At 36.2% G+C, this 22,584-nt stretch overlaps 1 protein-coding gene across 9 annotated transcripts in view; it reads right to left on the bottom strand.

The window, feature by feature from the left end:
- Positions 1-22,584, bottom strand: part of LOC123869376 (nesprin-1) — a 186,773-nt gene that overhangs the window by 23,917 nt on the left and 140,272 nt on the right. For 7 of the 9 annotated variants that reach the window (XM_045912259.1, XM_045912265.1, XM_045912261.1 and 4 more), the window contains 5 exons: positions 18,166-18,348; positions 7,114-17,985; positions 6,600-6,800; positions 5,977-6,155; positions 5,419-5,545 (listed from right to left, as the gene is read on the bottom strand). In XM_045912259.1, coding sequence (XP_045768215.1) covers positions 5,419-5,545; positions 5,977-6,155; positions 6,600-6,800; positions 7,114-17,985; positions 18,166-18,348 — 11,562 coding nt within the window. The remainder of the gene's footprint in view (positions 1-5,418; positions 5,546-5,976; positions 6,156-6,599; positions 6,801-7,113; positions 17,986-18,165; positions 18,349-22,584) is intronic. The other 2 variants (XM_045912266.1, XM_045912258.1) reach the window with 1 other exon arrangement.

Genomic DNA, 22,584 nt, shown 5'->3' on the forward strand with positions numbered 1-22,584 from the left:
TAAATCACTTACAGCACGCCTGCCACATGTTATCGGTTATCACTATCACTTAGCACAAAAAAACAATGTCATTTGACAGTTGAAACTATGTTGTCACCGCACTGCATTTTTCGCACTTCACTTTTCTGTTTATGGTTTAGGTATTACTTACCTACCCGCAAAAATATAATCTAAAAAAAGACCGTTATTTTACTCAGAATATCATAAAGTAGGTGCAACCTTTGCCTCATTATTATTTTAAGAAACGCATAAGTATTTATTTATTGACAAAAAAAGAAATTTAAAAATCACCTTTCTTTTAAGAATCTTGCCTTACTGAAGTGATAAAAAGTGCTTTAAAAAAAACTTTTTTGAGAAATAAAAGAATGCACCGACTTTACAATATTTGCAGCTGTTTGATCTTCGATCTTTGCCTGTCACAAAAAAAAACCACAGATTAAATTACATACCTACAGATACTATTTAGTATTCTATAACAATAGTAAATTGACCTAAAGTTTGTGGCGAAAACAAAAAATTCGATCTAATGCGTGTACATTCCTACTGATTCACTCAGATTCCTACTACCGACGCGACGCGTGTTTACTGTAACCAATTTATGAGACAACTGACGCTTCTAACCAACATTTTACATCAACAATGAACTGCTCCTAAACGCGGAATTGTGTATTTCAAATTTGGAACATTGCACATGCACTCATGGCCGCGTCCGAAGGTCGTTGAGCGCAGCCTTCTGACTGTTGCAACCCGTCCAGTAACTTGATCCAGTAACTCGCTAAGGCAAGTCTAGTAAGTAAACTGATCCAGTAACTCTCTTACTAAGTCAAGGGTGGTGAACCACGAACGTATCACTAACTTAAATGTCTTGATATTATTTTCAAAAGGTCATTGTGCAATTTGCAACACAATACAAGTAACTTGCTAAAGTCATAAGAGTAGGTAATGTTGGACACCTATTTGCATCGGCCTATTTGATATTTATAAAGTTATTTATAAAATTAAAAGTTTACTTGAATAAAAATAATTTGAATTGGAATTTGAAAGAGTTAAGTAGTATCTACAAATTCTTTTTAAAAGTCTATAACTTATTTAAATGTCTTTTAGGGTTGGTAGGTATCTCCAGAGAAAAATAAAGTAGGTAACCCAAGGATCACTTCGTTTTCTGTCTGTGAAGAACCGTCAAAGAAATCAAAACCTATACCTAAGATACTTCCCGATGACCTTGAATCACGAAATTTGGCAAATAGGAATGTCTTACAGCACAATTTTCGGTAAAGTAGATAACTTTTGCCTAAAAATGTCTGAAACTAAATTAATTTGTGGGTACTAACTAATACCTAAAAATTCAACAAATTAAAAACAAACACGATTTGGATCACTGCGATCTAAATAGAAAAACAAACAACTCAATGATAAAATTACTAACGAAATAAAAACAGCTAAATAAACACTGCGTCACATTTGAATGGGTTCAAACCAAATAATCGTAACTATCTTACTGTAAATTAAATTGAAAGATAAATAGATTTGATGGACATTAAGCATAAGACCAGTACTTAGCAGTAAATTTTATTGCGTTAGAAATTAGTTTGGCCCACACCTTTATTTTAAGTGGCTTGGATTGTAAATGGAACTAGAATCATCGTTTGCTAAGGTTTATTTTACGATCAAAATGGTAATTTGTCATTAGAAAGAGTTTATCTCCTAAAATTAGATTTATTTCTGGCAGTAACAAAATTCAAAACGCGTAACTAGTAGAATCAATACGAAGAACGGCTCATTTTAAAGTCAGTTATTTCAAAATTCAATCTTTCAAATCAATTTTAATACAAACTGAGTTTAATGTAGGCAAATAGCTTAAAATTATGTTTATTGTTGTATATAACACTAATTATTATTATTAACGGAAAGAAAAATTCTAAGTAGGTAGCTACTAGCTAGCTCTGGACATAACATTGGTTGTGTAAGATCACCATTTCCTTTCAGTGTTTAGTTTTTTTTAGAATGGAGAAGAAGTACAAGAGAGTTACTGGGTTAAAGTAAACGCGCATTTTCACACAAGTAAATAAATTAATCAAACCGAATTATTCATACGACAAAACTTGGCGCATTCAGGCTCACTGATGTCACTTTAACGACCTTGAATTTTCGCGGGAAATCTGACGTTTTGGTTTCTAATATGGCGGATTTTCGTTTTTTTTTTAATGTTTCGTGATTTTGGTCGAAGTTATTCGTTTTTTTCGGATTTTTGTAATGTTTTTCGGAATATATATAAGTTCGCTCGCTAATCGACGTCCGGCCGGTAGGACGTCGCAGAGCTACTGGCCTGTGGTTGGCTGGAGCGCGTTATCATTCTGTTATCACAAATTATGTAAATGTATTTTCGTCGGTTAATTAGGAGTTTTTGTTTTATTCAGCTGATAATTTTGGGTATGGATTAATATTACGGAACGCGAATTTTATATGAATAAGTTACGCACCTAACTATCTATCGTTTATTTAAGCCTATTTAATTTGTTTTAACTAAGTATATAATTTTCTAGTCTATTCTTTGGTTTCAGAATAAGATCACGTGTTGCTAGAAAATCCTAAGCAAAAATATATTATATTGAATAAGTAAGTAAGTACTTATCTAAGTACTAACAATTTAAAAAAAATCTAAAACGGTCAAAAATTATTCAATTCCTCATTTGAATTTCATCTAAATGGGTTCAGTAGTTTTTTATAGGCTTATTTTTACAGTAGTAAACCAAAATTCATCAAAATAAGTATTTATTTCAATGCCATGATAAAAAAATTGCGCCAATTTTAATAATAATCATTTCCGAAATAAGACCTTTTTTTAAAATTAATGTTGAAGTAATGAAATATTCATCTGTCATCTCTTTTTTTTTCTCTCTCTTCTGGCTTTACAAACATTAGCCAATGTCAAGTTTGTAGTTATTTGTAACAAGTTAGTTCAAATATACAAGTATGGACCCCGTCTGTGCCGGCGCTCGCCGACACGCACGGCACCCCCTTAGAGCGCTTTCCAGTCAGTTTTAACAAAAAAAAACACTCCAAAAGGCAGAGCACGCCCGCCAGACAACACCAACACAGACGAAGTCCTCTGTCATCTCTTGTAACAATGGCTTTCATACATAACATCCTAATACAAGTAGTGTAGTATTCACGTAACTATGATCCATGCAACAGCTATAACTTGTGTCGTAACTTAAGTAGGTAATCGACAAACTTAGAGACTGCAAAAATTAGTTAGATATGGCAACGGAGAGCTTTCTAATCAATTTTGAACAATTAATTCATGGTGTCACAAATTTAAGTTAGAATAAAGTTCAATACTAAAAAGCGTGATAGCGAATCAGTAGGCTGAAATTGACTCAACCGGAAATGGAACCCAGATCGTCACTCCTGTGTATAAAATTAGAATAACATTCTCAACAGCTGTTGAAGTCGGTCAGTCGGTCATCGATTTTCTTAGCATAGCGTTAATAAGATTAGCAAAAACTATGAAGGTATGATTGAGTTCTAATCCATACTTATAACAAATATTATAAATGCGAAAGTGTGTCTGTCTGCCTGTCTGACTGTTAGCTTTTTACGGCCTAACAGTTTAACCGATTTTGATGTTTAGAACAGAGTTAGCTTACATTCCGGGAATGGACAAAGGCTATTATTTATCCCGGAAAATCAAAGAGTTCCTACGGGATTTAAAGGCCTATACATTTAGCCGATTTATGTGAAAGATACATGGATAACTTGCGTCCCAGAATCAACATAGGCAACTTTTTGTCCCGGGAAATCATAGAATTCCCACAGCATTTTAAAAAACCTAAATCCACGCAGACGAAGTTGGGCATCATCTAGTTTTATTATAAGCAACTACAAATCATAGTACATGAGGTATTGTGAGTTGTGACGTTATTCCGTGACCCTGATTCAATTAGATTCGCTATAATTATGAGTTAATCGTCTATTAATCGATTTTGTCAGTAATTTTAATACAGTTACACAAGCAAGAGTATTAAATTCAAAATAAAATTTCACGCTCGCTTCGCTTGAGCTAATTTAATAGCAGATTTTTTTTATTTTCGTAGTAATTGTCAGGACCAGATTTGTGTGAAAGATAATTTTTGTCAAATTACTATTAGCCTATGTTTGCCAATATTATAATAACTGGTTTATAGTTAGGATAACATACATCGGTGGCATTTAGCGGGTTCATGACGATAGGTATTTGCCGTTGTGTAAACATCGAGCGTGCGAAACTAAGAACCTGTGTTAGCGGTAGCTTTAACAATATCTGTCCGAGCCAAAGTAAGAGTCATGTTGGTAATAGTAGTAAAACATGATAATTTTTGGGCATGTTTTTAGGGTTCTGTATTCGAAGGGTGCCAACGGGACCAGGCCTTCGTCGTCTGTCCGTCTGTCTGTCAACGGGCTGTATCTCGTGAACCGTAATGAGTAGAGAGCTGAAATTTTCACAGAATGCGTATTTTTGTTGCCGCTATAACAACAAATAATTAAGAATTCAAAATGACCGTCAACGAAATTTAAAAAAAAAAGTGTTAATTTCTTGTACGATTGTACGGAACCCTTCGTGTGAGAGTCCTAGTCGCACTTAGCCTATTAAAACTAATAAGTACCTACGTAAGACCTATTTCTATCAGTTTGTTACTCACCGACTTCCAAAAAGGAAGAAGTTCTCAATTCGGTGCGTTTTTTAGTTGCCTTATTGAGAGTAGACACTACTACTGCAAATGACTCATTGTCTGTCTGTTTTTTGTCAAACACCGTATTGCGCTGAATTTGCATTCGCATACCAATTTGATTACACTCGCTCCTACGTCCGCTAAAAATGTCATTGACTTTACTAAGCAACTACGTGATCTCCGCGGCTACGTCTGCGTGGATTTAGGTTTATTAAACCATCTTCTTAATCATCAACCAATAGACTCCATTGCTAGACATGGGTCTCTTGTAGGGATTTTCACATGCCACGGTGCGCCGCCTGAATCCAGCGGCTCCCTGCGACTTGTTTGATGTTGTCTGTTCACCTAGTGGGAAGTATTCCAACGCTGCACTTTCACATGTGCGAACTCACCACTCTAGCACCTTCGGACCCCAAAGTTTTTTGGACTATGCCCTGCGCATTGCCACTTCAGTTGCGCAAGCTTACTAAAGTATCCCATGGGAACTCTTTGATTTTCCGGGATAAAAAATATTTTAAGTATATCTCCAGGATGCAAGTTATCTCTGTGCCAAATTTCGGTACAATGGGTTCAGCTAAAAGGTAGTTTCGATATCAATGGTGCTCATAGGCCGTAAAAACGTAGAATACAGATAGATAAAAGTGATCCTATAAGGGTTTTGCTTTCCCTTTTGAGGTACGGAACTCTAAAAAATGCCAAGACTAACCTGTGCTGCCGCAGGAGCGTCGTTGGGTCTCAGGGCGTGTAGGAAGGTCTCGTGGTGGTCAGCAAAAGCTCGAACACTGTCCGCAGCCTCGCGATACCTCCTCCAGAGATCTACTGCTTTGTGGTACCTGGTGGAAGGGAGATCGAAGTTAATAAGGTGTAGCTTGGAAACATAAGGGGCATTCTTTATTAATCTGATAAACAATTTTAAGGGGCTTTTATGGGTAACTTAAAACTATGCCAACCCCATGGTTACACACTAAATTGACATCAACTGTGATTAAATCTGAACCTACAACAATTTAAGAGAAACACTAACTTTATTCATTCATTTTACTTCATTACATTATATTTCGTTCAACTTACTTCATTGCCGGAAGTGTGAGGTTGAGGAAATATGTATTTCACCCGAGGGTTTGCAATTAGTGTGAAGTGAGTAATGTCGCTCGCAGGCGAACAATAAAGCAATAAAGTGCTGATTGTGCATCATGAATCCATAGTATAAATTGGAGAAACTATATATGCATAGAAAATGCCAGAAGGAAAGCACTTTACTTACTTGTCACAGAGCTGCGTAAGGTTGGAGCACGTATGCTCGTACGCGGCGGCTGCGTCGTCCAGCTCTTTGCGCAGCTTGGCAGCGATGCCAGGCTCGGTGCTGGCCTCTAATGGCGCTGCAGCGTCCCTCAGTTCTCCCACCAGCTCTCCGCTTCGTCGTGAGAGGGACTCGCTCAATGTCTGTGGCAAAAATATGAGAACATCAGAACCTAAATTATTTATAGGTCAAATTTTATGCCGCCACACAGCTACTAGCTCAGGAATATCTTAGTTAAACTTTTAATCAATTCATAAAATTTAGTATGCTGGCATATTAAGGAATTTGCTGAATTCGTGCTACGCTTTTACCAGATTAAGCCCCGTTCAAAAATTATGAATTCCCTAATTGACCCAACGGGTTCAATCCCGGAACCTCTCACATTAATAAGATCAAAGCTCTCATCACTGCATCAGAAAAACCGTCAAACATTATAATGGTCTATGACACTCCAACAGCTGCTGCTAAACTAATCTACGAAACTTGATTATTAAAATCTTATGAGTAGTTTCTTGACGGCACCGAAAAGCTGACATACTAAACTGCTAAGAATTACAAACTTCTGTAGTCGGAAAAAACTGGCATACCTCGAGTTTCTCCGTAGCTTTGAGCAGGCGGTCATAATCCACCTGACCCTGCACCGTGAGCAGTTCCACCATGTAGTCAGCTTCACGGACGGCACCCTGCACCAGTTCCAGCTGCCTCTCGAACCGTCGCCATAGATGCAGCTTGTTACGAAGCCTCATGCAAAGCTCGTTACAAGCTGTCTCCAATTCTGCATGAGTTTCCTGGATAGAGAAGTTACTGTTGATCAGTTTTGTAACAACAAATTATTAAAGACGAAAAGGAGTTAGCTAACAATGAAAATACTAAAGAACTTAAAGATGCTGCCCTCATGGCGATCATAGTAATCCACAATCAAAACTCCGATAATACTTCATCACAGTGATGTTGGAGAGTTTTTATATAATAACTATCGAAAGCACGTTTAAAATATTTTTGAAATTTTTATTGTTTTGATCTGCAGAAAAAATGCTTTATGAAACTGACATGTTGACTCTTTACTTAAAAATATTACTATTAAAATTAGCTAAAAATTACCTGCAAGGCAGAAATGTCTTTTTCTACGCTGACTGGAGAAACACAAACTCGTAGACTGATCGGGAGTGTGTGCAGCGCTTGTCGTAAGGCAAGAATATCTCTCCATTGCGTCGAAACATCTTCCAGAAGTTTCTGACAGTTTTGAGATGCCCTCTCAACTACGTCGCTGCCCAGTCGTTCAGCTGCTTCACATTCTTCCAATGTTAGTCTCGCTCGTCGTTGATTCTTCTGGCAACGAGCTATTCCAGCCTGAACGTGATCAATCTTTTCCTTTAACAACATACTCCGCTCCAGCTCTTCAGCTATTTGATCGTCTAATAAACCAGACTGAGACAATAGTGCACCGAGACGTTCAGACTCCGCTGTAGGTAGTAAACTTAGTCTGCCGAGTTCATTCTGTATCCTATCAATACGGCTGGTCATCACTTGCAATCGTTCTATGTACAGATTAAGTTCGTCATCACTTTTAATTACTCCCTTCAAACCATCCAACATCGCTCGTAGCTCCCTCATTTCATCCTCAAGAATATTTAGTTTTTCACTAGAGGATACGTCACGGTCAGAGATGTTTTGTATGGCAGACGTGTGGATATTACTTATTCTTGTTGATAAATCTCGCCATTTATCTTCAATTTTGGAGAAGAACTGACGTTGTACCATTTCATCAGAAATAGGTAGAATTTCTAATGCTTTGTCAAATTGGACTCCGGATTCATTTTTCAAGTTGGTATGAACTTCATGTTGTGCTTTGAGTTCCCAGAACCGACGTAGGTTGCTAGTAGTTGTGATGTTTTCAGGAGTGATTTGCTCTAGCTCTTTGTTAGCCAGTTTCATCCAGCCTTCAATTCTGTCAATGAGGTAGTCGTATGTGACCCAATTTTCTTTAAAAGCTGTAAGACGTGTCAGTCTCGAGTCAATGTCTTCTTGGAGTTTTAATAACGTATCAAGTGCTATTGAACATTCTGTTTCTAATCCCGAACAAACAATTAAACCCTGAAGTCCTTCTGTTATAGAAAGTAATCGAAGCATTTTTGCATTGTGATGTGAAACATCGAGGCTGATGGATTGATATAGATTAATATACTGTTCGTGATCAATAGAAGTAACGTTTGTGAGATCTGGGATTCTTTGCTGAGCTACTACGAGCCACTGCTGCTCTTCTTTCATACCCTGATCTAAGACACTCCACCTTGAAGCAGCTAAAGTCATTTGCTGAGCGCGTCCAGCAGCTCTATCAATTATAATTGTGGCTCTGTCGTGCAAAGAATGATGTAAAGACGAATATTTTGCTCTGGTTTCACTATCTAGGTTATCTTCGAGTGATTCTAGAATAGCTCTACAGTGACTAAGATTTACAAAGAATTTTCGATGCTTCTGTATTTCTTCATGTAAGTGATCTAAGTTAGATACGATGATCTTTCCATCAAGTAGCGCTTCAGCCACATCAGTTATCTGACCGAAATCCTGTAAAGTTTGTTCGTATTCTTCGGCTAGTGATGACAATTGTAATAGACGATCTCTTTCTGTATTTATTGTATTCTCAACTTGTTTAGTATCATCGTTACAGATGTATAATATTGAAGGACATTCTCTTTTACGGTTAGTTTCCAAAAGGTTCCTATAAATTCGGAACATTTTTCTGATGCTTTCTAAGTTTGCAACATTGTCTATTTCGATTTGGTCGAGATCGTCAAGCTTTTGGTGTGTAGGCGCTTCACTCATAATAAATTGATCAGTTCGAGATTTAACCTTTTCTACGGCCTCACTTAGTTTATTAACATCTACTATGAATTTATCCCATTCATTTTCTCCTTCTTTTACTTTTACCACACTCTGATCTCTCATACTATTGACAGCATGAACTTGTCTTGTCAATGTTTCTATCAATGTAATGATTTCTTCATTTACCTCTGTACTATATACGGTTTCCTTAAGGCGCTGAATATAGTTTTCTACGTCTTTGACTCTTTCTGGCTTAATAGACTCTTTTGACCCAGAAATAATTTGTTTTTGAATTATGTATTGAATTTCTTCTAACCAAATGGAAATAGTTTCAACTACGGTAATGATATACTTTTCAGTCTTAGCAGCATCATTATTATTGACAGCATTTTTCAACCCATCCAATTCTTTGTTGACTAGTAGATCATATGACTTTTCAACGGAGGGTTCAAACAGTGCTACTGTCATCGTGTCTTCTGATATTTTTTGAGGATCATTTATTGATTGTGTGCGTTTTTCAAGTGTACTGAGTAATCTAGCTTTCCCAGATTTTGGAACAGTTATGGTTTTACTAGGCGACGGAGATTTTGATTTTGATCTTTGTACGACATCAGAATATGACGGTCTTTGTGTTATGATATAGCTCTCTTGCTGAAGTAAGACAGGACTAGCTAACTGAGAAATACCTTCATCTATTGAGGAAGTTTCTTTGCTAGATAAATCTTCACTCGTAGGTGTTACAGAAAGAGACAGTTCAGCGTTGATAGGATCTGATAAGCTTCCAGGTGACTGTAGCGGTGAATCAATTTTCTTTTTGGGTTTTCTTCTTTTTTGTTTGTACGAATCACCTAGTATAGACATTTGTTCAGTATCGCGTTCATTTTCAATAAAGCGGTCTGTTGCTTGTGGAATAGAAACTTGAGCCCGAAGATGCACTTCATAGGGCTCGTCAGTTGATGTTGATATGGAATCTTCTGAATACACTCTCGGAGAAGTTTGTTGAGTATAGTCGGCCATAATAACCTGTTCTCTGTCTGTCGTAGGTTGAAATACTGGTGATTCAAGATACTCTCTAGGTGTAGTTTGCTGTACACTATCAGTGTATATTACTTCTTTTTCGTCCAAATCTAAGGGTGGTATGACAGGAGTGATGTCATAGTCTACCCTAGGAGATGTCTGCTGTAGAGTATCGACCGTTGTAATTTGTTTTGTTATGACAGGAGTAATATCATAGTCTACCCTAGGAGATGTCTGCTGTAGTGTATCGACCGTGGTAATTTGTTTTGTATCGGGTTTAAAATCTTCTTCGTATATTCTTGGTGATGTTTGCTGGGTACTATCAACTGTTACAATTTTGGTATCCAATACCGGTAAACGAGGGCTTAGTGGCATCTCAACAACTGGTTCCGCTACGGTTTCTATAAAATCAGATTGAGTAAAAGAGTGCACAAGAGGTACTTCAGGCGTTTGTATGCTCATTTCCGTAACTTCTTTACTCTTTATGGGTGAAGTTAAAGTTTCTTGATCTATTGATTCTTGTTTGATAGTCTGAATATCACTCTCAGTAGTTTCAACTCTAATTTCCGTACTCTTTTCTTCTTTTGGCACTGTTGGTTGTGGTGAAGTCTGTATTTCTCGGCTATCCTTTTCTACAATTTGTTTGACTTCTTCCATTATAGGAGATGACGTTTGTGAAAACTTGTCGTCAGGTGTCACTATATCCCTAGGCAAAACTTGCGTAGTTACTTCGGATGTTATTACTTGCTCTGGTGATTCAGCTCTACTTGTTTGTATTTCTGAATTTGATACTTCAACTTTCTCAACGACAGTTATACTGTCTAAAGTTTGGGTGTCTGCGTCCTTATCTTCTACAGGTGTAGTTTGAATTACTATTTCACTAACAGGAATAGGTGAAGTTTGTAATTCAGTGTCAATCGTTTCCTTTACAATTTCTACTTTATCATCATTTATTAAATCTTGTATTTCTGGCGAGGTCTGAACTGAGTATTCTGTAGTAGCAATCTCTTCAACTACAGGAATCGGATAAGTAACAGTAGTAGCCATTTCTTTATGAATTTCTGGACTACTTCCCACACATTCTTCTACAATCTTCACTGTATTAATATCCGAGGTTTCACTAATAGTATGGTAAGATTCATCTTGAGGCGACGTTGTTACAATTTCTTCTCCAACTTTTGGACTTTCAGCCTTAGTTGTTTCAGGTGATTGCATTGGACTGGCATCTGGTTTATTCATGGTATCGTCAACAGGTACTTTCTTTTTGCCTTTTTTTGTTTTGATTTTTCTTTGATGGATTGGCTCTTCCATTTCTACAGGTGTAGATACGGCTGTTTCGTCTTCTGTTGTAGTTTGCTTTGGGTAAATTGTTTCTTCACTCACTGCATGAGATTTTCGTTTCTTTTGCCTCTTTTTCTTTTCAGGTACCATTTCTTTAACAATAGATATGTCCTCGGGTTCATAACCTTTCTCTGAGATTGATTCAACCTGTGTTGAAATCGATAAAGGTTCTTCAATTACCTTTGTTTCTAGTAAGGCACTTGTAGGCTTAGGAGATTCAATGGGTGTAGGTGTCTGTAGTTCCACATAGTTTCTTAACGATGAACTTTCTGTGTCTGTAATACTTTTATCGGTTTCGACATAAGATTCTGTATCAGCAGGAATATTTTTTTCTGAAATTTCCTGAGTGACTTGTTGGTCTTTTATTACTTCAACAGGAGTCTCTACAAAATGCTCTTTTACGATTTTTTCCTCTTTCGTCAATTCGATAGGAGTGCCTATAGGAATCTCTTTTTCAAGTATAATTTCTTGGTCTTTGATTGCATCCGAAGATCGAGTCAGTATAGGAATATTTTCTTCTGACGGATTTTTTATGATTTGCTTTTCTTTTGTCAATTCTGTAAGAGTATCTATAGGACTTATTACTGAAAGTTCCTGCGTAGCTTGTAGTTCTTTTATAGCTTCAGTTGGAGTCGATTGAGCTTCTGGTTTTAATTTGTCTGTATCATCGCCAACATTTTTCTTAAAGTGTTCTTCTGTAATTGTTATTTCTGTTGGTAGCGTAGCTTGAACATTTTCTTTACATACAGTTACCGTGGGCTGGGTCTTATCAAGTTCTTCAAATTTAATGTCAAGTTCAATTTTAGGTTCAACTTTTTTACTTTCATCTGTTTTGGCAATAGTCATTGAAATATCAAATGTTTGCATTTTATTACCTGACTCTTTGGGTTTAGGTGAGGTTTGCGATGATTTTTCGACATTGTCCTCTTGTAGTATCTTACCTCGTCCCTCAATAAAACCCCCGGGCACTGCATTTCGCAAATGTGTATCTAGACGCTCTGACTCAATGAAAGCCGTTACATCATATTCTGTATTCGGTTTCGTGGGTAGCGAAATAATATCAGCACTTGAAATAGGCGCAACCGTTGTAATAGGTGTTGTAACTGATAATAAATCTCTTTCTGACTGTATTAAAGGGTCCAATGGCTGAGTATGATATTGCACTTTAGGCTCTTCGGCTTCTAATTTCAATTCAGTTTTATATGGAATTGAAGCAATATCTACGGGTGGTACCTCTATGGGTAAATCAGTTTGAAGATATTCTTTCGCAGTATGATCTTTGTCGCTTTCATACGATTGATAGTCTTTTTCAACTTGTGAAATTTCAGATTCATGTTTAACGACACTTTCTTTTACTCCTTTATTTTCTTCCTGAATAGTATGTGGCTTACCTATCGATTGTATCTCCGATTTTATAATCTCATCCGGTTTGCCGATTGAAAATTCATCTTGAACAGTTAATGCTTTCAATAACATTTCAGTAGCTGAAATTGTGTTTTCATCCGGTTCTTTCAGCTTAGCTTCTTTAATGTTCAATGGTGAATCATAATAACCTTCGGTTTCCAAGAATTCTTTTGTTGCGCTTAGGATTGGAGGCTTCGAGGTTGAACTTGGGATTAAATCTTTAATTTCTTCCATGTCTATTTCATCTCTTCTTTTATCTATAGGAGTAAATTCAACATATTCATGAAGACTCGAAACGTCTTGTTCAGATGGTGCTACTTGAGTTAGTTGTAAATCGATTTCAGCTGTTACCGTTGAGTCGGGAACATATTCATCATCTGGTTCTTCAATAATTTGTTCTGATACATGTTCTTTACCATCAATTACTTGCACTTTTCTTATGATTCGGATTCGTTTGGTTCTCACACCTTGCTCTTGCAAAGTGATTATTTCGCTAGGGCCCTGTTCAAAGATCTGCACATCGCTCGGTTCATCTATGACTTCTTCTGTAACATATTCTTTCCCATCTATTATTTTTATGTGTTTTATAACACGTTTTCTAGTTCTGGTAACTTTTGTTACTTTTTGTGAATCAACTTTTAAATCTGGGCTTGTGATTTCATATTCTGATCCTATATTTTCAGTTAATTCTTGAGTCGGTGCAGGTTTTATTTCCTTAGCAATTTCAAATAATGATCGGTCAACTTCATTTCTTAATAAATCTTTGGTAGCATCCATCACAGATTCATATTCTTCAGGTTCACTTTTTGTGGAAATTATTTTTGGTGTATCAGGACCAAAAAATATGTTTTCCTGAATAGATGAGCTTATATCTTTAGTTAATTTTCCATCGTCTTGTGGTATTGCCGAATGAGTATCAATTGTTTTTCCTTCACTTTTTGGTTTGGATAACTTTTGTTTTTCTAAAATAACATCTTTATCGCCTTCGGTATGTTTAATATACTTAGTTTCATCTAAAGTGGGTAAATTCTTCTGGTCATCAAGACCTTGGCCGTCAACCCCCATTTGTTTTATATTTGTGTCCATTTCTTGCATAGTAATAAAATTTTCATTCTGAGGCAATTTTTTTTCGTTTCGGGCTGTAGAGGAAGTATCGCATGTTTTAGTTTCCAACTTTGGCGAAACAGCTGTTGAGTGCTCAATTTCACTTTCAATTAAACTTCGTGATATATCAATTGATGTATCTTTTAATTCTTTACTTTCAATAGGTGGAATTATTTCCGGTATGAATTCCTCCTGAGATCGGTCACGTTTAACACTGTCTGCTGTTGCGGGATGAACAAAAGTTTTCTTTTCTTCTTCTTTAGTAGTTTTATTCATTTCAGACATATCAACAGGTTTTTGTTCACAAACTAGCGATTTATTTAAATCGACCTGTGATACCTCTCTTTTCCTGGTCTGCTCTTCAGATTTATGTGATATGCTTAGTTGTTGATCTGGTCTAATTTTAGCTACATTATCAGTGAGTTTTTCTGTTTTAAGATCTTGCATGTTTGCCTTATTATCTAATTCACTTACATTTTGTTGCTTTACATATTCAATGTCCCTTTTAGGATGCATTTCAAGTGGCGAATCTTTAGAAACAACGTTTTCAACCTTGGAATTGTCAGAATCTCTTGCTGGTTTTGATAAGTTTTCAGTTTCATACGTTGCCCCCAAGACTTTTAAAGATTGACTGCTGGGTTCTATTACATTCAGAATTTGTGGTTGTGGTGTAACAACTACTTTCGAAATTTTATCAGAAGTTTGTGAAGTAGTTGTATGACTAATTTCACTTCCTAATAAATCTTTAGTCATATTAATTATTGATTGATCTGGTTTTGAGATGTCAGTAGATGCCACTACGTAAATGGCGTCTGTCTTGGCATTTGTATCGGGCTGATCATTAGTTTTTGATTTCACTGTTGGTATTTCTTCTTCAATTATTTTCAGACCCATTTTATCTATGTTCCTAGGTTCCTCAACACTTATTTCAAAACTTTGTTTTCCTTTTACTATCGGCTCCTTCGTATAAACTGAGAATTGTTCTTTTGGCTTATTTGCGACATCATCATGAGCCTTTTCAAGTGATATTTGTGATATTGTTGAATAATCAACTTCACTAGCAATCAAATCTTCACTAAAGCCAGTAAGATTTCTATCTCCAGACTTTGTACTGGATGGCTGAGTACTAATAATTTCGGTAAGCTCCATTTTGTCAGGCTTATCCTGTAATTTATTTTTATCAGTTTTCAGCCCTGGTCCCTCTTCTGACTGATGTGAAGTATCTGTTATGTTTATGATTTCATTACTTGACTGTTTTGTAGTCAGCTTGTTGTCCATTATGTTTTCATAAATAGGAGTTTTAGCTTCAGTAGAACTAACTGAAGTATGGGAAACTGTTATATAATCGACTCCACTGCTTGTTAGATTTTTAGTAGCACCTATAAGATGTTGATTTGCTTGGTCTAGTTTATTAATGTCAACACTTATTTCAGCTGTAATGGTTGAATCAGGCAGATATTCGTCATCTGTATCTTCTATTATTTGTTCCGTAACATGCTCTTTACCATCGATGATGTTAACTTGGCGTATTATTTTAATGCGCTTTGTTTTAATACCTTCTTCTTGAATAACATGTGACTCTTGTGGCTCTCCTTCGATTATTTCTACTTCATCTGGCTCTTCTATAACTTCTTCAGTTATATGTTCTTTGCCATCTATGATCTTTATATGTTTTATTATACGTTTTCTAATTCTTGTTACCTTTGTTATAGGTTTAATTGTGGTGACTTTCTCAAAAGTTTTTGGTAATATTTGTAGCTTTGAAACACTATCAGTTTCACTTACAAATAAAGGTTTTGAGTTGTCAGGAATTACATTAAGAGGCTTTGGAACAGTCTCCTGAACTACAATTTCTGTTATATTGGGTTGATCAAATTTAACACTTTCTTTATCAAGTACATTTAAATCATACGGTTCATCATCCGATTCTTCTACGATTTGTTCGGTAACATGTTCTTTACCATCAATTATTTCCACTTGACGTATTATTTTTATACGTTTAGATTTACTGCCCTGGTTTTGTACAAAGTGCGAAATTTGCGGTTCATCCTCTATAATTTCAACTTCATCTGGTTCTTCAATGATTTCTTCAGTGACATGTTCCTTACCATCAATAATTTGTATATGCTTGATAATACGTTTTCTAGTTTTGGTTAATTTACGTGTTACCGTTTGCGTAACAGTTGCAATATTAGAACTTGTTTCCGTGTTTTTCATTATTTGCGTTGTATACATTCCTGTTTGATCTACTACAGGACGTTCAACATCATACATTTGTGTATTTATTTCTTTTAATTGCTCAGGTGAATAAGATTTACTTATCGTAATTGTTTCAACTGGTGGAATTATTTGATTTTGCCTGTCTCTCTTACTTTCTTCTTGTAAGAATTCTTTTGTTTGGTATTGCATTGCAGAGACGCGGGATCTAGATTCTAAAGGTGGTTTTTCGTCAGCTAAGATTTCTTTATCATGTTTATCAAAATCCGAAAGAGATGATTTCTGGGGCTTATCGTATTCATCTGTGTCAAAACTTTTACCTCCATCGTGTGGTTTATCATTCTTTCCTTGATCTGGAAGTTTTTTCGGAGGCTGACCTTTATTATCAGCACCGTTATCTACTCCAGAAGTAAAGCCACCATCTTTTACATTAATAGAAACTCTTGGAATTTGTTCTTCTAGAACTTCAACACTATCTGGCTCTTCAATTACCTCTTCCGTTACATGTTCTTTTCCATCAATTATAACAACCCGTCTGATTATTCGACGTCTTGTCTGAATTATTCTTTTTGTAACTTGTTGTACAACTGCAGTAACACTTGAAGAGGACGTTTGTATTAGTGGTGGTATCTCACCTTCAGCAAGTTGAAGAATTTCTTCAGGTTTCATTCCTTGTTCCATTGTGATTATCATATCAGGTTTTGATGTTATTTCCTGTATAGAAACTTCACTGCCAGGTAACTCTGAAACTATTTGTCCACCATATGTTTGATATTGAATATGTCTCACACCGCCATCATCTAAAACTGTTGTACTAGATCCTTGGTCTCCATGAAGTGTCAGTTGAGCGAGAGATTGATCTTGTGGAATACTATCAGAGGACAATATTTGAGTTTGATGTTTCTGAGTTTCAAGAACCTGCTGTCGAGTCACGAGCGTTTTCCTAACCTTTTTAACTATTATTCTCTTAGTGCCATCGGCATCAACGATCACCTCCGTGGTAGTTTCATCAGGCTCAACCATGACAGTTTCAAATGACTGAGGCAATGAATGAGTGATGTTGAGTTGTGAATCTTTATATAAGTTATTATCTTTGTAATGAGCATCGACAAATAATGTCTGTTCACCAATTTGTTCTCTTATAACTGGACGACTAGCTATTTCAATCGTTTCATGACCTTCAGATATGATTTGTTTTACTTGAATATTTTCAAGCATATCTTTATCCAATGACTTTGGTTCACTTGTCTGTACCTCGACTTCTTGTGGTGGTGCACAAGTGATAGACACATCAACCTTCTGATTTTCTTCCGGCTTACATATTATAGATTTATCTGCAAGAGATGGGGCATCTGACATAAGACTCTTACCCGTCTGTGTTTCGATAGTCACATTAGGAACTTTCTCATTCAGTTCTAATATTATGTTTTCTCTAGTTTGTAAATTGATTTGGGTTGGTTCATCTTGTTTGGCTGGTAAATCGTTTTGGCTAGGTTCAGTTTCTTTAATCGGTAATTGTATTTGGCTAAGCTCAGTTTTTTGTTCAGAAGTGGGTGCCGATTTCTGTGAGGCCATCTTTTCCACAACAGTTTCCTCAAATTTAACAAATTCGGGCTCTCGTGGCGTAACTATTTCTTCAGGCATAGATGTCGAATCAATCGTTCTGTCTGTTTGTGATATATCTTCTTCTACGGGTATTTCTACTTCTGGCACTATGCGTAGGTGAATCAATATTTGTCTTAACCTCTCAATCTCAGTAATGACTAGATTTTTTGTTTGTTCTAATGTTTTACTCGTCGTATATAACTTTCCTTTTAACTGACTAGAATCATCACGAATCGTCACGATAATTGACTTTATAATAATTTCGTATTCTTCATATTCTCTTAAATACCTTTCATAAATCTCAATATATCTAATAATATCATCTTCTGTGAACACGTCGGACTGTGTTGTTGTTTCTTTGAGTTCATTGTTAATAGACTCTAGCCAATGGTCAAGCTTGGCAACCTTTTCCTTCTGCTCTTCTACTTCTTTGGTCTGACGTACTAATTCTTCTTTTGCGTCCTGAAAATAGTTAACGTAATGATAAAAGGTTTTGCGAGCTTTATTGATATGAATAACTTTTTGTACTTTTATCTTTTATATTAGGTACTTTTATTGACTCAAAAAAATCACTTTTATGAAGTTTATTTAATACCGAAATTAAGATATTTAGGTAAGTAGTAAGACATAAATCCAAGTTACCTTGCTTACCTGGATGGTGGTCAGACCCTGGCGCGCCTGCAGCAACAGCTTCGCTATCCTCGCCTTGATCAGCACTAACTCCTTGAGCAGCGCCTGTGCTTCCGCTTCCTGGCGGAACTCCATGACCTTCTGCTCCAGTAACACCGATGCCTCTTCACACTTGACTAGAATCGATATGCCCTCCTGTAATGTTTATGTGATTGGTTAAAAAAATATATGGGACAAAGATAGTTCTAGATCTATAACCGGTATTAGAGACCAATTAGGTTGTTGAGAGATGACGTGAAAAATTATCATGATCACATCATCTATCCATAATCTGATTGATCTGCTGAATATATCTCCGCTACGCACCGCTTAAGTGGATACCGAACCTTATAGTGAGAAAAATGAGCAAGCTGAGCAGCTAATAGCAAATTAACGCCGCCATTATATCACCAGCTTTTGAGGACTTTGTTTATTTCCCCCTTTAAAAACCCCACATCAAAGTTTAAAATAAACTAAAATAAAAGGAAAATAACATATTTCGGGCTTATCGTTTTCCTAAAAGCGTAGTCATATCGTCATCATCGCCAAGCGATCAGCGTCCATCTCTGGACATAGGTATTTTGTAGGGACCCAAACGCCATGGCCCATGACTACGATTTGTTTGATTACGACCTGTTTGATGTCGTCTGTCCATAGGTATAGTGGAGGTCTGCTAACTGATCTGGAGAGATCGCTATTCTAACACTTTAAAGCCTCTACGTTTATCGGCCTTCGAACTATGTGCCCCGCTCATTGCTCCTTCAGCTTCGCAACATACTAATTAGATCTGCAAAATGATTAAGTAATCACTACCCATAATAATATGATAAATGCGAAAATGTATTTGTTTGTTGGGTTGCCCTTCAATCACCTCGCAACGCGGCGCAACATCGACGTGTTTTTTGCATAGATATATTTAAGGATTTTGAGAGAGAGATAGGCTACTTTTTATCCCGGAAAATCAAAGAATTCTCACGGGATTTTTAAAAATCTAAATCGACGCGGACGAAGACATGGGCATCAGCTAGTCATCATTAATTATGACTGAGTAGCATTCATCTCGTAGGTACCGACTTACTTGATAAGAGGATGTTTGACTTGTAATAACATTATGTCAGAGGCTATTTTAAGGATATTTTGATTCACCAGTTGCATGATAAAACGTACCTCATTAGAATTATATCATTGACTTTTTCAGTGATATTATTTACCTGAAACCTATTTCACGGAGTTTAATTCTAAGAATATACCTACCTATTATGGTATAGTACCAAATCATCAAATTTAAATAAAATGTTAAATAATAGAGGCTTTGATTCGATGCTATAAATAATCGGATATGATTTGTGCATTTAAGATTCAAAACTAAAAGCTTATTATTATCTAAATACATCCTACCTAACCAGTGAACGACAAAGCATAGAAACCGTGTTTCGTTTCTAACAATTATTGTCATTCAGACATAATAATATGGGCCTCAAACTCATCTATTATGACAAGTAAGTTCAACTAATTAAATTAGCGTAAAAATAATCAATTTTTGGGCGACTGAAATTGACATATTTTACGGAATTACAATCAAATTGGACACACTTGCGGTGGAGTAATTATAATATATTATGCACCACGGAAGGGATTTCGTTACGCTATAATGGAGCGTACGCAATATTTCTATGCTTTGGCATTCTCTGATACTACCTAAATAAATTGCTCATTGAAAAGTGAAATCTAAAAGTATCGCTGATCTCATATCGAACTCTTTTATAGTTTAATAGCTTCTTTCCATTAAGATTTAAGCGTGCCATAATAAAGTAATTGCGGTTCATTAAAATATCTATGAATATGCTTTTAGATTTATTCGATATGCATGACCTCATCGCACAAAACGTTAAGTGAACCTATCATTACCATCCATCCATATTATCCATACTTAATACCTATAAAAGCGAAAGTGTCTGTCTGCTAGCTTTTCGACCCATCCGTTTAACCGATTTTGACGTTTGTTTAGTACAGGATAGCTTGTATCCCGGGGAAGGATATGAGCTAGATACTTTTCGCTACGGAAAATCAAAGATTTCAAAAAGGATTTTTAAAAACCTAAATCCACAACGACAAAGTTGCGAGCATCATCTGTTTGGTACAAATGATAGCTTGTATGCTGGACACGGATAAAGATAGGCTAAATTTTTTGGCAGCCTTCGGGTAGGTTTACCCGAAGGATGCCCACGGGACCCTATTGCTAAGACTCCGCTGTCCGTCCATCCGTCCGTCTGTCTGTCAGCGGGCTGTATCTCATGAACCGTTTTAGGTAGAGAGTTGAAATTTTCACAGAGTGTATTTCTATTGCCGCCATAACAACAAATAATGAAAAATTTAAAATGCCTGCCATGCAAATTAAAAAGTACAATAGGTTAGATATATCTTGTGCAATGGTATGGAGCTTTGTGTGCGAGTCCAACTCGCACTTGGCCAGTTTTTATGTAATTACCACTTGTTTGGATTATATTGAGACAGACTTTAAGGTTACTTTTTAACCTCCGACCCAAAAAATGAGGGGTGTTATATGTTTGACGTGTATATCTGTGTATCTATCTGTGGCATCATAGCTCCTAAACGAATGAACCGATTTTAATTTAGTTTTTTTTTGTTTGGAAGGTGGCTTGATCGAGAGTGTTTTTAGCTATAATCCAAGAAAGTCGGTTCAGCCGTTTGAAAGTTATACCTAAGCTCTTTTCTAGTTTTCTTATTAGACCGGTTATTACTATCCGACCAATACAAATTAGTGTCCAGCCAAATTCTAATAAAAATGTGTCGGGGTTTTTTAAAATTTTGAAAATTTTGTTATGAGTCATAAGAACCGCCTACAAGTACGTGTATTCAAAGTCTACGGTAAAACAAATTAAGTCCACGTGGATGAAGTCATGGCAGAAACTTCTACCTAAAATATTAGATTCTAATAATACCTAACTTAGGACTGGAGAGCGCAATTTAAATCTGGAAGAGCTAGGTAAGTTCTACCGTTACATCCAGGATCCATCCCAAATCGATAACCACAAAATTTTTAATGTCAATATTTACTTACTATCCCCACCAGTAAAAATCCGTAACACGAAACGATCGCACAAATCACAAAACGACACTTGATAAAATCGATTATATTCGTAAAAATCGATCGTTATTAAAATCGATATCTCGATTCGTTTATTCGATTCGGGGCCCAGCCGTACCGCGTACCACTGCCCTACTGAGGAGTGCCAAACAAAACATACAATAATATATTTATCCATTTCGTAACGTAAGCTAGTACTGTGGATGACATCATAGTGTGAGTAAAATGCATATGGCAATGACATAGAGTCATAGCTATCATGGGGTTATCTCGTAATTGTCTAAAATTATAACAAAAGGCCGGTCATACCTTTATTTACGATAATATTAGGTCCGGTATCCACCAAAGCGGAGATGCGCGGAGTTGTGTTTGGCAGACCAATCAATAATTGATAGATTACATGATTATTTTTCTCGTGGAGTAGAGATTCGTTAGGTAAAATTATCACGTCATCCGTCACTAGTCTGATTCGTCAACTGACTTCTCTCTGCTCCACTTCAGTGTAAATGTACCTTAAGACTTCTCCCTATCTAACCGATTTCACATAAAGATGAGTTTCTTAATTGAAAGAGTATTTGTTTGGCGGTATTGCTTACTCCATAGCTCTCTTAAATCATACCTACTTAGAAAACTATAAACTATTATTTACCCTTAAACAAAACTAAATATATGTATATGTAATAAATCATAATAATATGTACAATATGTACACCTACTTATCATTACCTACAAACAATACTAATACATGTATGGAAATTGACCAAAAAAAACCGGCCAAGTTCGAGTAAGATTTGCGTACCGAGGGTTCCGTATGCGGGTGTTTTTCGACATTTCGCACGATAAATCAAAAACTGTTATGCATAAAAATAAATAAAAATCTGTTTTAGAATGTACAGGTAAAGCTCTTTCATATATGATACGCGACTTGGTATCTTACTTTGAAACTGAAAATACTAATTTATTATTTGCTCATGAACATATTTAAATTTTTATGTGATTTAACCACAAATTCACGGTTTTTGAACTTTTTCCTTTACTTGTTCTATGAGAACTACCTACTTGTCTTTCATGGTTCTAGGTCAACGGGAAGTATTCTATAAATTTTCTTGACAGACACGACACACGGACAGACGGACAGTCGTATAAGGGTTAGTTTTTTCCTTTTGAGGTACGGAACTCTAAACATAGTTTGTTTAAGTCCAACGCTGCTTTTGAAGGTTCGGAAGATATAATATGTACAGGAAATAAACATTTTTAGCCAGACGATGGTAGTGAACAAAGTT

The sequence above is a fragment of the Maniola jurtina genome, chromosome 11, assembly GCF_905333055.1.
Source record: "Maniola jurtina chromosome 11, ilManJurt1.1, whole genome shotgun sequence".
Taxonomy (NCBI): domain Eukaryota; kingdom Metazoa; phylum Arthropoda; class Insecta; order Lepidoptera; family Nymphalidae; genus Maniola; species Maniola jurtina.